Below are 15,076 nucleotides of genomic sequence, written 5' to 3'. Positions count from 1 at the left end.
AACCGAGCACGCTCCACATCTGTTCCATTATTCATCATATTCCCCGTTCAGTCGCGCGCGAACACACACACACACACACACACACCCCGAGAGCCCCACCGCGCAGAGGAAATCTCTCTCACGTATGCAAGCAAGAACGCCAAAGACAGAAGACCACATAGCCAACAAAAACACACACTATCGACTAGCTAAACACCGATATATATCAGGCAGGCCAATTCATGGGATATTTCGCAACATAATGATCTGAATGATAACCCGATTCTTGCCAGGTTCTTACAGCCTTATTAATAGATAGTCATTTTATCTACATTTGTTTGTTACATTGTTTCAAATTTTGGCAGATTTTTTATTTTTATTTTTTTAAGTGTTTTTAAAATAAGTGTTTTTACATTCACTAAGAAATAATAGAATCTATTTTTTATGCATTTCAAATTTTTGTGAATTGAGTAAATATGGTCTAAAATAAGTATTAGAAATTTTGCATACAAGCATACAAAGAGTCTAGATTATGTCTTACTGAAAAACACATAATTTGACCACTATAACCAATATTCACAAACATGTGCAAATTTGCACAAGCAGTACATTTGTAAATCGTATCCTCACCGCAGAGTCAGATCCACTTCACATCAACGGTCCCCTTAGAAATGCAATGATTTAGTTTGTTGGAGGCGAAACTGGCGGATCTAATAGATTGGGCCGAGACAAAAGCACCTTAGAGAACCTTCAACACGCAGACCACCAACTGTGCAACTGTTCATATGTGCGCGTGTGTGTGCGTATGCGCATGAGAACCCATTCTCATGGGCAAACTTTTCCAGCCTGCGTAATGTGCTCCTCTCCTTCAACAGGCTAATTAAAGTCCTACCCCGAGAACCCTTGAGACCGGATTCACCGCACCTACCCCACACACACACACAAGCACAGAAGTGTGCGTGCTCTGCAACCTAAGTGAATCACTCAATTAGCAAAAGGGGAGCAAAGACCTTAATGCCTTTAAAAATCAACAGAACAAAAGCAGTGTGCTAAAAACGCACGCACACACACGCACCCTGGGGCTTACAGTGGAGAGTTGTGCATCACTGGCATGCGTGTCTTGTCCCTCACACCTCGTCATAGACAACACAAATTAGCTTGCATGTGCGTACGAATTCCCTCGGCTGAAGAGCGAGAGTATGTATGTGTGCGGTGGGAGACGGATTTTGACAGGGACATCTGGGGGATATTAGCCTCCCATTAGCACGCAACTGGGCACACACACACACACACACACACACACACACACACACGCACGCACACACACGCAGACAATAAGGCATTAACTAGCAAACCATCTCTCAGCTTGAGTAAAACCAAGATACATATGTATAGTACATATTACTCACACACACGCACAGAGTGAGGGATAGAGCAAGATAAAGAGTCTCGTCTTGCTGCTCTCTAATCCTCCTGACAGAACGCCAGCACAATATCCAGCAGCCAAGATACTGACGGGCAGCCTCACACGCACACACACACACGTTGTTATTTGCACAGTTGTGGAATCTCAAGGCTCATTACTCTGCGGCATGCGTTTTTTTGCCGAAGCTTTTATACCAACAAGGACGCAAGCGTCTGAGAGAGTGCATGTGAGCGTGTGCAAGTGCGGCTTGTCAATCAACAAGAATCATTATTGCTATCCCAAAGCCGCAGACACAGGGCGACGTGCTCCGCTTTCCTCTAATCTGCCTCTCTCTACTGCCGCGCTCTCGTCTTTCACCTCAGTTCTCCCCTCAGCACACCGTATCCTCTCTCTTTCACTCCTCCTTTTCCACCCTTTCTCTCTGCTTTCTAACAGCTTTTCGCTCCCTCTCTCTTTGTGTATCATTCATTCACACTGCTTGTGTCTCCCCATTCAGTTCTCATCTTCTGGGTCCTTTTCTGACCTGCATAACTAAATGAGACTTAGTCTTTGCTTAGAGCACCATTTACAGATGAATTCGAGAGAAACAGGGTGTAGTATGTAGAACATTGTATGTAGCGTGAAAGGATGTAGTTTGTATAAAGGTAAAGTATGCGTGGGGTAAAGATTGTAGAATATAGGTAGTATTATGTAGTAAATAGAGTGTAGCCTATGTCAGGTGCAATGTATAGGCCGTAAACTACGTTGGATGTGAGAAGGATGTAGGCCAGGGGTGTCAAACTCCAAACAGCCCTGCAGGGTTTAGCTTCAACCTTAATTAAACACATATGGTCCAGCTAATCAAGTCCTTTAAGCTTATTTGAAAATGCAGTTTGGTGCAGGGTTGGAACTACTGTGCACTGACTGTGGCCCTCCAGGAATACCCTGGACACCCCTGGTGTAGGCCATTTTATTTAGGGTGTAGGAAATAGTATGTGGAGTATAGGGTGTAAAAGGAGTGTAGAGTGTAGTTTTTTGGGTGTAGGATGTTGTGTGTAGGGTAGTATGTATTTGTAGGAGGTAGGCTGTAGGTAGGGTGTAAGGTATAGTATGTAAGCCAAGGCATATGAAACCTGCATCAGCATCACTACCTGAAAAGTTGACCGGTTTTTGACTAAACAGCTAAACGAGGAAACCGTTTAGTCATGCAAATAAAACAGGATAACAGATGACAAAACCAATTTACACCTCAGTCCCTTGCCATCTAAAGTCCAAGGTCCTGTTGAAACAGTGTCCTCTATTTTCACCGACAGGTTTCTATGTTCTACACAGAATACTCTGCTTTCCGCTTACAACTACACATTTAAATGACAGAATAGGAAGAGGTACCTGTGTCGGATCCAGTGAATTCCAGCTGTTCCTTAGTCCAACCTCTCTCCACTTCTGCTTTCCTCTTCACCCCCTTGTCTTCAAATCCATTTGCTTTGACCTTTCGATCCACAGCAGGGACACCGTGGGTGACTCTCGGGATCTCTGGGGGGCAAGGGTCAAGCTTATCCCTCCTAGCGGTTTGAAGTGGTGGAAGAGAGGATTTGGATGTGGGAGGCAAACCCAGGTTGGGAGCTCCGAATTGCGGCCTGTCATGGTTGAGCTGCCCTTGTCTATCCCACAATTCCTGAAGATTATGGAGGTGGCGGGGCTTACTGAGCCGAAGACCCGTCAACTCGATACACACCTTTAGATTCTTCACCTCCTGCTCGGAGGGTTGCGGCCACACGTCTGTGGAGATAGATAGAGGCAATCCGTTAATACCTTGTATTAACATCTGGATAGGATGATCCAATTTTACGTGGTCAGCTGGGACGAATTGCTGTGTACAACTGGATTTATCATGAATTTCAAATTCAGACAAGGGGTGATTCTGATTTTGAGACTACATATATTAGGTACTAAACTGTGCCCAAATTTGTTCAGAAGATACCAGATATTGCATCCCAAGAGTTGTAAATGCATGACCTTTTTCTTTTCTTTTTTAAAAATTGGACTAGTTTAAAACCCCTTGTTCTGGCACAATAATTGTGTGGTAACATGAATCAGGTGATGTTGCATTTAGGATGCATTAGGCTGTACATTACAAATGCTATGTGCCATATACATCTCTAACCACTAGAAGTTATTAGTCGAATCACAATGTATCTCCAGAATGCAATGCACCCGGTTTACAGCTGAATTTAGCACTGTCCACTTGTGTTAATGCATAAGATGTTCATGCAAAGTATAAACAAAGGGTTGCACACTTAAACCAGGAATCGCTTTCCAATTGTTAATTGAGTTGTTTCCTCCTAGAACACAAACACCCACAAGTTTGATAGCTTTTAAATGAAAGTACGGAGCTGAACAGAGACCCACATGTAGACACATTAGTTTTGCTGACAAAAACATGCTTTCTGGGACACGTTTAAACGATGCGAATTTAAACAAAGATTGTTTTGATGTCTGAAAACGCCCTTTAGACTGAGCACAAAGAAAGAGCAGGGCAGAGAACGCCTGGCAGTTGTGTTTATCTGGACCATGTGATGGCAATAAACACAAATCAAGATGAATTGAAAAGGCCAGCGAAAGGATCAAAGCGGGACTGAGCAGAGGAAAGGGGAAAAGAACAGCTGAACCCTGGAGAGAGAGTGAGACGTGTCAGAAAGCGAGACAGGAGATTGGCGATAAGATGAAAGACAGAGCAGACAATCCACTACTTGGCAAAGCACGGGATGAAAAGATGGAAAACAGGACAGATATCGTTAAGGACATTGGAGAGACAGACAGCCGAGACGTCTACCTGAAATCAGCCTCACTCTCTTCGCCGCGATGCCATTATCGTCCTCTCCTCTCGTCCGTCTCTCTCCATCTCTTTCTTCTGCAGTGTGTGTGCAATCAGGGTGGCCTTGGCTCTGTTCCAAACCCAATGCACGTTTCCTGCTCGTCGCCGTGCCAACAGACCCCTCCTCCTCTCCTTTCACATCCCTCACTCTCTTCTCCTCTGCTCGCCGGGACTGCGGGATGTCGGATGGTGGGCCGCACCGCTGGAGCACGGGAACTCTGTTGTTTGCACATGTTGGTGTCACACCTGCATAGCCACAAAAACACAAATGTGTTAGTCACCTGCTTGCAAAGAAAGACCTTTTTCCAAGTTCAAAAGAACCACGACAGGCCAGTAGAGCACAAGGCCACAGATGGTGAGATATAGAGAGGAAAAGACTACAGAAACCTCCCCCCCATCCTGGACAGTTGTGTGTTTGTGCTAACTACACCACACCCATCCCACATGGGGAGCTAGACGGCAAACAGGGACGCGCTTGCTTGCGCTCTCTGCAAGCTTAAATTAGCCCGAAACATCCGTGCCAAGAGCGCAAGCGGCAACCCAGCTCAAGTCTCCTCTCTCTCCCCCTTCCTCTCTCTCCTCGCACTCTCCTCCCCCCCCTCTCCTGCTTTCTCTCGTTCTGTGTGTGGCAGTGAAAAGCGCTCCTTGAGAATGTCTCCCGGCAGCTAAGAGCAGCAGCATAGATCAAAGACAGGCGCTAGGGGCTCACGCTCCATACCGCCCGCTCCTCTCTTTCACACACACACACACACACACACACACACCGCATATTGAGGCACATGCATGTCCTAAAAAACATGCACATTATTCAGCTAGCCGAAATAAGTCACACAAACCAAATCTATCAAAAATTATGCAATAGTGCATAATTGTACATCCAAAAACTTCATTATCACGCTCTCCATGCCGAACAGAGCAACCTTTATACTAGCCTGGGTAAGAATACAGCCCACCCTGCCCCGGGCTCACACAGACACGCACAAAGCATGTGACTAACACCACATGCATCCCATAATTCATGGCAATGTGTGCACCATAGCAACTCTGCACCAAAACAGATCACCATGGTAACATCGTTTGCGTCACCCAGAGAGAGTTAATGTGGCCATTCCCAGAGAGCGAGAGAGAGATGTTGAAGGACAGACTGGGCATAAAAATCAAGAGAGGAACGAAGGACATGAAACATCCAGAAAGGTCACGCAAAGTCAAATAATCAATTTGGTTTCTTAAATCAATTACTTGAACTGTATCAATTGTTGAATAGAATGGTATTCGGCAGATGTGATCAAATTAAAGCTCTGATCAAAACTACAGTAGAAGGTTTTTATGTAGCTTTTTCACCCTTGGAGCTTCACAGGGACTGCCAGTCTGCTGAGCGCACTCTGTTTATGTAATCCAGAGCACTGTTAATTGTCTGTGTGGCTGACACACATGCAAGTGTTCACGCACGCACACACACACACACACACACACACACACACACTCTGACCCACATGCACAGGAAACGCCTCGCCTCTGTGAAAGCCACCAGGGAGAGCGAGGTCACATAGCAGCAAAGTGTTGATTTGGAAATCTGATGGCATTAGGCCATTACCAAAGCTCAAGTGGAAAAAACAAGAGCCAAAACAGCATAGAAAGAGGGACAAAGAGAAAGATGTAGAGTCAGAGCATGTGCCTGTTTATTTGTGTGCTTCCTGTTTGAGGGTGGCGGTGGCGGAAGCCATGTTTACCACGTCGTTTCCGCTGGTTTAACGCTGTTGCATGGAGCGCCACAGTGCAGGGACCGTCCCTAGTGACATGGGGAGGAAGTGTAAGGGGGTTGAGGGGGGTTAAGAAAGATGGGAGCCTTTAAAACTGGGATGGTTAAGGAAGATTTCAGGAGATAGGACAAAAGAAGAGATGATGAGTGAAATGCATGAAAAAAGCAGCCTGCAAGCAAGACAAAAGTTAGAGACAGCGCATACGACAGACGTTACTAGAAAGACGGAAAGTGTGAGACAAAGATAGCCAGCAAGGAGAAAGAAAAAAGGGAGTGCTAGAGAGGGAGACAGCGCGAGAAGGATTGCGCGCGTGTGTGTGTGTGTGTGTGTGTGTGTGTGTGTGTGTGTGTGTGTGTGTGTGCATGTGTGTGTGTGTGTGTGTGTGTGTGTGTGTGTGTGTGTGCGCATGTCTTACCGTTGTGCTGCTCGGTGTGATCAGAGAGGGCCGAAAGGGCTGCGGAGGGCCTGGAGCTTGGCTGGCTCAGTTCCCAGTCTCCCGCTCCGCACTGGCTCTCTGCCAGCTCCCTCTCTCTTCCCAGTCCGGGCGCTGCAGACGACACACACCCCTCCTTCTCCTTCAGCTCCAGCTCCGAGAAACGCATCATCGCACGCTACACAGACACACACACAGCACAATCGTGAAACCAGATCCAGTGTTACGAGCACCAGCTGTAAAGCCTGTCTCTCATGTGCTCCAGTACAACAAAAATAGAGGGGAAAAAAAAAAACAGAATAAGACTTGCATAAAATAAATCTGCAGTGAGAGTAGAACAGGAGCTAAAGTGCATTAGAGTCAATTCAGAAAATGCATATCAATAACTTATAACAAAAGCTAAGTGATACAGGTGAAGTCAGGGGATTCATTTTACTCAAATTTGACCATGCAATTTTCAGGACCCCTAAAATAGGAGGAAAAGGAAGAAAAAAAGTCTAACTTCACAACCGCCTGTGGGCGCAAAACTAAGTGTTACTCATTTCAACTGATTAGTAGTTTAAAAATAAAATGAACTGACCTCCCAAAACGCAGCTGGTTGACTTAAATTACTGTCCTCTTGTGATAATCCTTCCATCTAAGCAATCAGAATGGGGCTCAATATCTTTTTCAATGATTTGAATTGAATATTTACACAAATTTAACACATCTGCAAACAAACATTAACTTACCATTACACAAAAAATATGGGGGAATTCAGGAAAATATCTGAGAATGATATGGCTTTAAAAGCTGATGTTTAAATCATACAAACTTTAAAAGGATATGTGGAAATGCATAGAAAACACTGGGCTTATTTAAAAAGAACTTTCCAAAATTGTGTGGGCTATCTGAAATTAGGGCATTGCCTTCCATCAGCCTCTCCCTTACTCTCCCTCCACTGCGCGACTATGTGTGTGTGCGCTAATGACTCTGCCAGTCGGCGAGCGCTCTGCTCGCTGCTGCTGGTAAGAACTCTAATCTTCCCCATCAGGAAAGAATGGGCCGGATTTCACTTAAGCTGGGAGGGCTGCCACCACTGACATGGCTATTGGGGGCCTGGGGGTGTGCATGTTTTTGTGTGCGTGTGTAAAGAGAGGAAAGGAGTGCAAGATGGAAGCCTGTAGGAAAGGGTGTGTGATTATGTTTGGGTATGCCCCACACACACACACACACACACACACACTGGTCTCCAGAGCTCACCTGCAGGTTAACAGTTGCCTGCAGCATTATGTGCTAGCAAGGCCATGGCATGCATGCACGCATACGCACACACACAAACATTTGGCAGCTGAGCTTCCGCACGACTGGGCAAAGCAGCCACAGACGGCACTTTGTGTTAACCCTTTCGGCCGCTGACTGAACCGCACACTCAAGCGTGTGTGTTCTTGTATAAACACACAAGTTCTCTCACACTAATTGTAGAACTTCTGCCATTAAAGCCTGTTTGACAGATTCACAGCAGGGGCCCAAAAACTGCTAGAAAGAGAGAGCAGGAGAGGGAGAGTGGGTTACGGAGATCTGTAATTAGCAAGGCGTTCAATATAACCGAGTGTGGAAGTTAGATACAAGTGCTCATTCAAAGCCGAAACTGAGGTCATTGAGCTATTTTTAAAGTGTATCTGTAAATCTCAGGATGGCTGGGAAACTAGCTAATTCAATGACAGCTACTGGTCCTTGAAGAGTTGACCAGGGAACAGAAAATGTGAGGTGTTCTCAAATTATAACACTCTTACATGACCTGAATGATTCTCAAACAGAAAATGTGACAATGACATGTGACATGCTTCAAAATTGCACAAACTTCCCTATTCATTCTAACCATCATACAAAATTGCATAACTGACCTGCAATGCTCGCTGTTCCCGGCTCAATTTGCTGGAGTCTGCATACAGCTCAGTGGTGACGCACTTGAAGCGGTCGCCAACATAGCCTGAGGAGTTGGCTATTCTCTTAGCCAAGCTGGATCTCTTGCTTTTAGACAATCCATGTCCATCCTCCTCCTCCTCATGAGATTCTGTGTCTTCTAGTCCATCCTTGCCCAAGTCCACATATTGTTGATGAGCGTGGTGCCGATCAACTTTGAATTCAGCACCATCACCTCGAGCCCTTTCGCCGGAGGTTCTGGCACAGCGTAGTGTCTGCTCTTCCAACATGTCAGGTAGTGGGCTATGCTCAGAGGAGCTTTCTTCAGTCTGGCTGTGCACAGGAGAGTCAGACTGCTTTTGTGGACGAGGTGGACTACATACCTCTGTCCGTCGCTCTGAATCAGTTGGCCAGGATACGGCAGGCTGGCTGGAGCGCAAGATCTGCATGAGCTCTGGCTCTTTCCCCTCAGAATTACTGCCACTTTCACTTGCCATCCCTGTCCCACTGCCGACTGGCTTAGCTGGCTCTTTGCATTTGACATCGATGGCACTATATTTGTCTGGCTCTGGACTGCCATCTGTGTCATCTTGGACCAGGTCGATGCAGACAATCTCCTCTTTATTCACTGTGTGAGGCTTGCTCTGAGATTTTGAGCCCAACATTTCTTGTCTCTCTGACTCCCTCTCAGATTTGTAACTTGGGTCTGTGTCAGTGATGCTCTGGCGCTTATACGGAGTCTCGTCGTGGTGCCAAGGCTTGTCCAGGGGTCTGTGCCTCAGTTCCAGACGCTCAGTGACTTTGTGGTCCAGGGGCAGGTGGGGAGACATTAGTGGATGGACCATCTCTTGTGAGTCGTGGTAGGTCAGATATTCTCCATGACTGGGTGGGATGCCATATGGGATGCCATGCTTGGGTGGCAAACGTGCTGAATACAGACTGTTAGTGCCCAGCATAACGGGATGAGGGTACACTGGCCCTTTTCCTGACAACTGCAAGTGGGAAAGGGAAAGACTCTCGGTTACTGGGTATGAGAGATATCTGCTAGAATATGCTAAGCTGGGAGGAAGATAAGTTTCACCCTGAGGCATGTAAAGGTGGCTTGGAGCATGTCCATTATCTAAATGTGATTGCTGAGGCTTGAAGCCAATTTCAGGGGATTCATTTTTTTTGTGCGTCTTTGAGGGCTTTGTAGCTGTGGGGTGGCTGCCACCATGGTTATTAGTTGGGGTCTTCTCTGGTGGGGTGGGAAGTGACTTTGGCCATTCACCATTAATCTTGGGAGAAGGTGAGACAGATGATGGCCGAGATACTGTAGTCATGACAACAGGTGCAGAACTTGGGTTTGAGCCATTGTTTTGGTCATCAATTCTGGAACAAGAGGAACTTCTTGACTGTGGCACCACATGTTCAAGATTCTTATTCTTGATGATGCTGGAGCCTTTGTTTTGGCTAGCCTCAGAGCTGATTGTCTGGGTAGGACTTGGCACTACCCAGGAAGAAGGTAAAGTGCTAATTATCTCAGGCCTTTCTGGAGTTTTAGAAGTAGTGCTAACAGCCGGAGAAAGAGTTTCTTTTAAAAGCTCTCTGTTTGGGGGAAGTCCATAACGGGCAGTGGGAGAATAGCCAAGCTTGGCTAAGGCCTCTAATTTTTGGGGGTACCCATTGGTAGGTCCTTCGAAGTCAATGATTTTGGCAGACAGATCTAAAGGCTTGTCTGCTGGGTCTTTGGTAATAGGTCCCTGTTGAGGCGGTTTCTCAGAAGAGGTCTTAACAGGTGAGCTGCTGCCCTTTCTTTCATTCCCCATACCTCTGGACTCCATGGTTGCTTCTTTGGCTTTAGGCTTCTGGCTAGTTGGCCGAATTGGAGAGCGAAGCTCTTGGGACATGCTGCTAATGTAGATAGGGTGAGCAACCGATGGTGATGATGACGAGGATGAGGAAGGACTCCTATACAGAGGCTTCTGGAACTCCATAGTGCTATCCACAAGAGGTGGAGGAGGGGGTGGGGGGGCTGCAGGTGGCTGAGCGGGGCGTGGTGTAGGGCGGGGTGGTTGCATTACATGGGAAGGACATGAGTCTACTGAGACTATGGAACTGGCGCTGCTGCTAATACCAACGCTGCTACTGCTGCTAACATTACTGCTAGTGCTGCTTGTGTTTTTGCTGGATGGAGTCCGGGTGGACTTGCTGTTGCTGCCACTGTTTCCACTGCTGCTGTGTTGCCTATCACTGGGTGACTGATGGTGGGGCTGGGTCTGCTGATGTAATGTCTGCTGCCCAAATGCTGAGGGCTCATGGTGAATCCTTTGACCAATACTTTGTATTGTTTTGTCCTGGTGGTGCATCATAGGTGATAGTGCAGTAGGGGCAACAGTTGCAGTGGGAATCCTGAGAGGAGGAGGAAGGGGTGATGATATAGGTGCAGGGGGATACGGGGGCATGAAAAACAAGCGCTCTGTACCAGCTGCACTGCCTCCTGCACATAGAGACTGGTAGGCCAGATGCTGAGGAAGGTAATGTGGTGGTTGTGAAAGGATTGATGCTTTATACATGTTCAAAGCAGTGTATTTACTAGAGTCTAAGAAAGGGTACATTCCAGCTTCATGGTAAGGACTCATCCAAGGAACCCGCAGATAGCTACCACCATTGAGACTCAGTTCTGGGGGCTTATCTCCTGAAACAACCCGTCTGTCCAACCCTAAAGCGTCTGCTCCAGTCCCAGGCACCATCAGCGACTTCTGAATCCCAGGTGGGGAACTTTTATAGAGTCCAACATAACTGTTTGTGTTCTTTCTACTGTCGAGAGACACATCTGGTTTGTAGAGCAAGTCGGGGATCCTGTCACCAACATAGCCCTTTTCTGTTGGCAGGGTCCGAATTCCTGGTGGATAAACCATCCCTCCATGAACGCGGAGGCTCTCCCGCATCAAGCTGGTCCGATCGATGCCAAGCGCACTGAGAGGGTTCATTCTGCAGGTTGTACTCGCATCCACCTGTGACAAAAGAGCAAAAAGAGGTAAGGGTGGGGGAGAGGGAGGGGGAGAGACAACAAACAAAGAGCAATAAGACTCAAACAACAGACAGACAAGTGAACAGATTAAAAACAGGAACGATCCATCCAATCTTTATCTAGAGATAACATTCACCTTTCACTAAATCAGATGGCTGATTTATCATGGAAATAAGAGACTGCATGTGGTAAGAGCCAAAAAAATGAATCACAGCACATGACAGACATCACATGTGGTCATGTTATACAAAATCAGACTTTCTTTTTAAAATGTCAGAAAAAAAGCATCTCACTCTCTTATCATAAACTGATTCATATGCATTAATCTCATGTTTTTCCCCACCATTATAAAAAATCTAGGAAATTACAAGGACGTCACAATATATTGCACTTTTCAAGGTCACAACAGGAGAATGCAGAAATTGTTCTTAAATGTCAGCTCCAGTGAGGTTATAGTGTGGGAAAAGCAGCAGCTTTGATGTATGTTTTCTGTGCAGTATGGTAGACAGCACAGATCGGTCTTCCCATCATACCTGAGAGCGACCTGAGAGTTTAAATTATGCCAGTCCTGGTTTGTACATTCTGACAGAAAGCATCTGTCAACAATGGAGAATTCTAATGCGTGAAAACAGGTGATTATGCACTTTACAAGCATGAAAGATTGATATATTTCAATGTGGGAGGGGACAGTTAAAAAAGGTTTGTGTTTATAAAAAATATATGTACATATATATGTATACACACATACATATTATATATATATATATATATATATATATATATATATATATATATATATATACACAAATTTGTATATATATATAAATAAATGTATAAATGTGTATTTATATAAATGTGTGTGTATATATATATATATAAATAAATGTGTGTATGTGTATATATTATATATGTGTGTGTGTGTGTGTGTGTGTGTGTATGTGTGTATATATATATATATATATATATATATATATATACACACACACACACATACATTATATAAACGCAAAATTTTATGTTAGATGCAATTAATCGTGATTAATCGATTTGACTGGACTAGTTCCAACACATGACTAACTGAAAGGGTTTACATTCATGTGCACGTATTAAATGTATGAAATGCTTACCATGCTTTGAATGAGGACTCTGTCTTCTCTGTTAGTTCTCAACAGATTCTCTTGTCTTCACCATCCCATAAGGATAATTTTCTGTTGGAGGGAAGAAAAATTAAATAAAATCATATAGGCTACATCATACAGCTCAAAAGACTGAAAATTTACCACATTCTATTATTTATTCATATACCGTTTAAGTTCCAGGTAAACACAATGAACTGGACTGGAAATTAACCTGATCACTGAGCAGAGAAATTGGTGTACTGGAGAGAGGGAAATGAGAAAGGACCTCTTCATGGTGAGGCCTTGGCCTGCTTCTCACCTCCACATGCCTTCATCTCGACGAACGGTCACCGGGCTACATGCTTTGTTATCTCAGAGCAAGTGCACTGATAAGGAATCCCTCTGCATTCTGTACTTGTTCCGTGCAACGCAAAGCGGGGAGTGTCTTTACAGCGGAGAAAGCAGCGATCAAAATCAAAATACCCCTCCCCAAATACTGCTGCCCAGCCACACAGCTTGGCAAGACATTACAGCGGTGCTTTGAGTAGGCGAGCTGCGCCTCTGTTATTGATGGCTCTACAGACCCCAGATTTCAATAACGCAGACCCAGAGCTTATCTAGAGACATGGCCACAGTCGCTGCTATTGAAGGAGTGAGACAGTTTGCCCTCTGTCATCAATCAAACCAACCTACACACATACACAAACAGATGTGCATGCATCACTTCCATAGCAACCCAAGTCATACGCTTCAGTGCTTTTTAACTAAATTAATAAATACAATTACAAAAAGCAGTTGCATTTATGCAAAACAGTAAAGCATGCATTTTTATTCACATTAAGTACATGCACCCAAACAGTAAACCTCTTGCATTTACTCATGAAGTTGAATTATTGTTCTAACTATACCAGCATTAAGCAGCCATTAAACTTAATAAACGTAAATTCTGCCCCTGTTCCCGGAGCGTGTGCCTCCCTTCCCCCATCCTCCCCTGCTCTCAAAACCTAATCCGACCCTGCCGTGGGGAGCGCAGCAGAAACCCACTCGCCTTGGCCATTCAGACACGTTCTCTGCGCTCTCATTTTCCGTCCCCTCTGTGACCCGCTCTTTCATTCCGCCAGCGGGGGCGAGGACATTATGCATTTGAGGGGCGCTTCGGTAAGAGGGGTACGCACCCCCCACGGAGGAAAGAAACCTCCGCTCTCAAAGACATCAATCACAAGCCAAGCGCGCCGGGCGCTTTGTCTGCAGGTGAGCCAAAACTGAAGCGAGCTATACATAGGCGGTTTTAACTTTGTTTCTAATCACCTTGTCTTATAAACTAAACAAAAAACTACACAAAGGTTAACTTTGCTACGTATTTTACGTTTCTTTTTATATCCCCGCCATTATTAAATATAGACTATAGCCTACTGTAAAGGCGCGGATTTATGGGTGGGCCTGGGTGGGCACGTGCCCACCCAGATTGACCGGTGGCCCGCCCAATCAGATTAATAAAAACAATTTTAATTTTTAATTTTAATAATAATAATAATAATAATAATGAATTAATAAATAATGTCATTGTAATAGTTTCCTGAGGACATTTATGTACAATAGCTACGAAAAATAGCTACAAAAGAAAAATATTATGTCGGCATATCATGTGTCAGTCCAGTGATGCTATCACGCAACACCGCTCTCTGTGCGCGCACTGACTTAACGTTGTGATAGTCTACATGCGAGTCGCATAACAGACAGATGAACTTCAGGTTTAAAGCAGCCGGGAGGGCTGACTGACATGAGTACAAGGTAGTTAAATTCACTACCTAAGTACTGATCTGCTATAGTTGACATATTTATCAGGCGTGTTACATAGTCGTAATTTGCGGGTGGGGCGAGGGACATGTCCCCACCACTTTTTTAAACATCTCGCGGCACTAATGTACCAATTCTACAAATACATTAAACATCTCCAGTTAACCAGCAGAGCATTCATTTCGTTCGTTTGTTAAATAAGAGACGATCTAGCGCTGAACTGTGTTTTTTAAATCAAGTGATGAAAGTGCTCGTTGCCGCTGCGATCAGTGGCGCTGATACAGTGTTCTCTCGTGTGGCTCGTGCTTCAATCCGGACGCGCGCTTCAATCCGTTGCGGATACTCTATTCGTTCTGGTGAAATCACACATCATAATGCACACATGTCCCTCCTTGATATACAACCACTGATGAACATAATCAGTTTTGATGAGAAAAAAAACTAAACTGGTGCGGATTAGATCCCACAACCTCTGACACTGCTGGCGAAAGTTCTACCACTGGACCATTTAGGTGTACGTTGTTTGAATAGGCGAATCTATGTATTTTAGTCACACAAAAATTGTCAGCACTGACAAAATATATAAGGCTACATCTCATTAAACGACAAATTAAACACCATGTAGCCTACTATTTAAATCGATTGCTGGACATCGTAATGTTATTGTACAATGTACATATATCTAATTTAGCAAAGTTACGCCACTGGGCGTGTATATAAGCTTAAAAATCCGAGGCCCCCCCGTATATTCACCAGGCCCACCTATTAATGACATTCTGTATCCGCCACTG

The 15,076-nt window shown here is 45.0% G+C and overlaps 1 protein-coding gene across 2 annotated transcripts in view; it reads right to left on the bottom strand.

The window, feature by feature from the left end:
- The window catches only part of bcor (BCL6 corepressor), a 43,237-nt gene that overhangs the window by 21,027 nt on the left and 7,134 nt on the right, over positions 1 to 15,076 (bottom strand). Inside the window, exons 2-7 of one of the 2 annotated variants that reach the window (XM_082138631.1) lie at positions 12,498 to 12,578; positions 8,339 to 11,353; positions 7,033 to 7,089; positions 6,435 to 6,630; positions 4,218 to 4,505; positions 2,774 to 3,163 (exon numbers count right to left, since the gene is read on the bottom strand). In XM_082138631.1, coding sequence (XP_081994757.1) covers positions 2,774 to 3,163; positions 4,218 to 4,505; positions 6,435 to 6,630; positions 7,033 to 7,089; positions 8,339 to 11,353; positions 12,498 to 12,500 — 3,949 coding nt within the window. In that variant the 5' untranslated portion in view covers positions 12,501 to 12,578. The remainder of the gene's footprint in view (positions 1 to 2,773; positions 3,164 to 4,217; positions 4,506 to 6,434; positions 6,631 to 7,032; positions 7,090 to 8,338; positions 11,354 to 12,497; positions 12,579 to 15,076) is intronic. The other variant, XM_082138632.1, reaches the window with a different exon arrangement.

This window comes from Leuciscus leuciscus (assembly GCF_965113295.1).
Source record: "Leuciscus leuciscus genome assembly, chromosome: 15".
Classification (NCBI taxonomy): Eukaryota; Metazoa; Chordata; class Actinopteri; order Cypriniformes; family Leuciscidae; genus Leuciscus; species Leuciscus leuciscus.
Note: the sequence above shows the minus strand (reverse complement) of the source record. Positions and strands in the feature narration are given on the sequence as shown.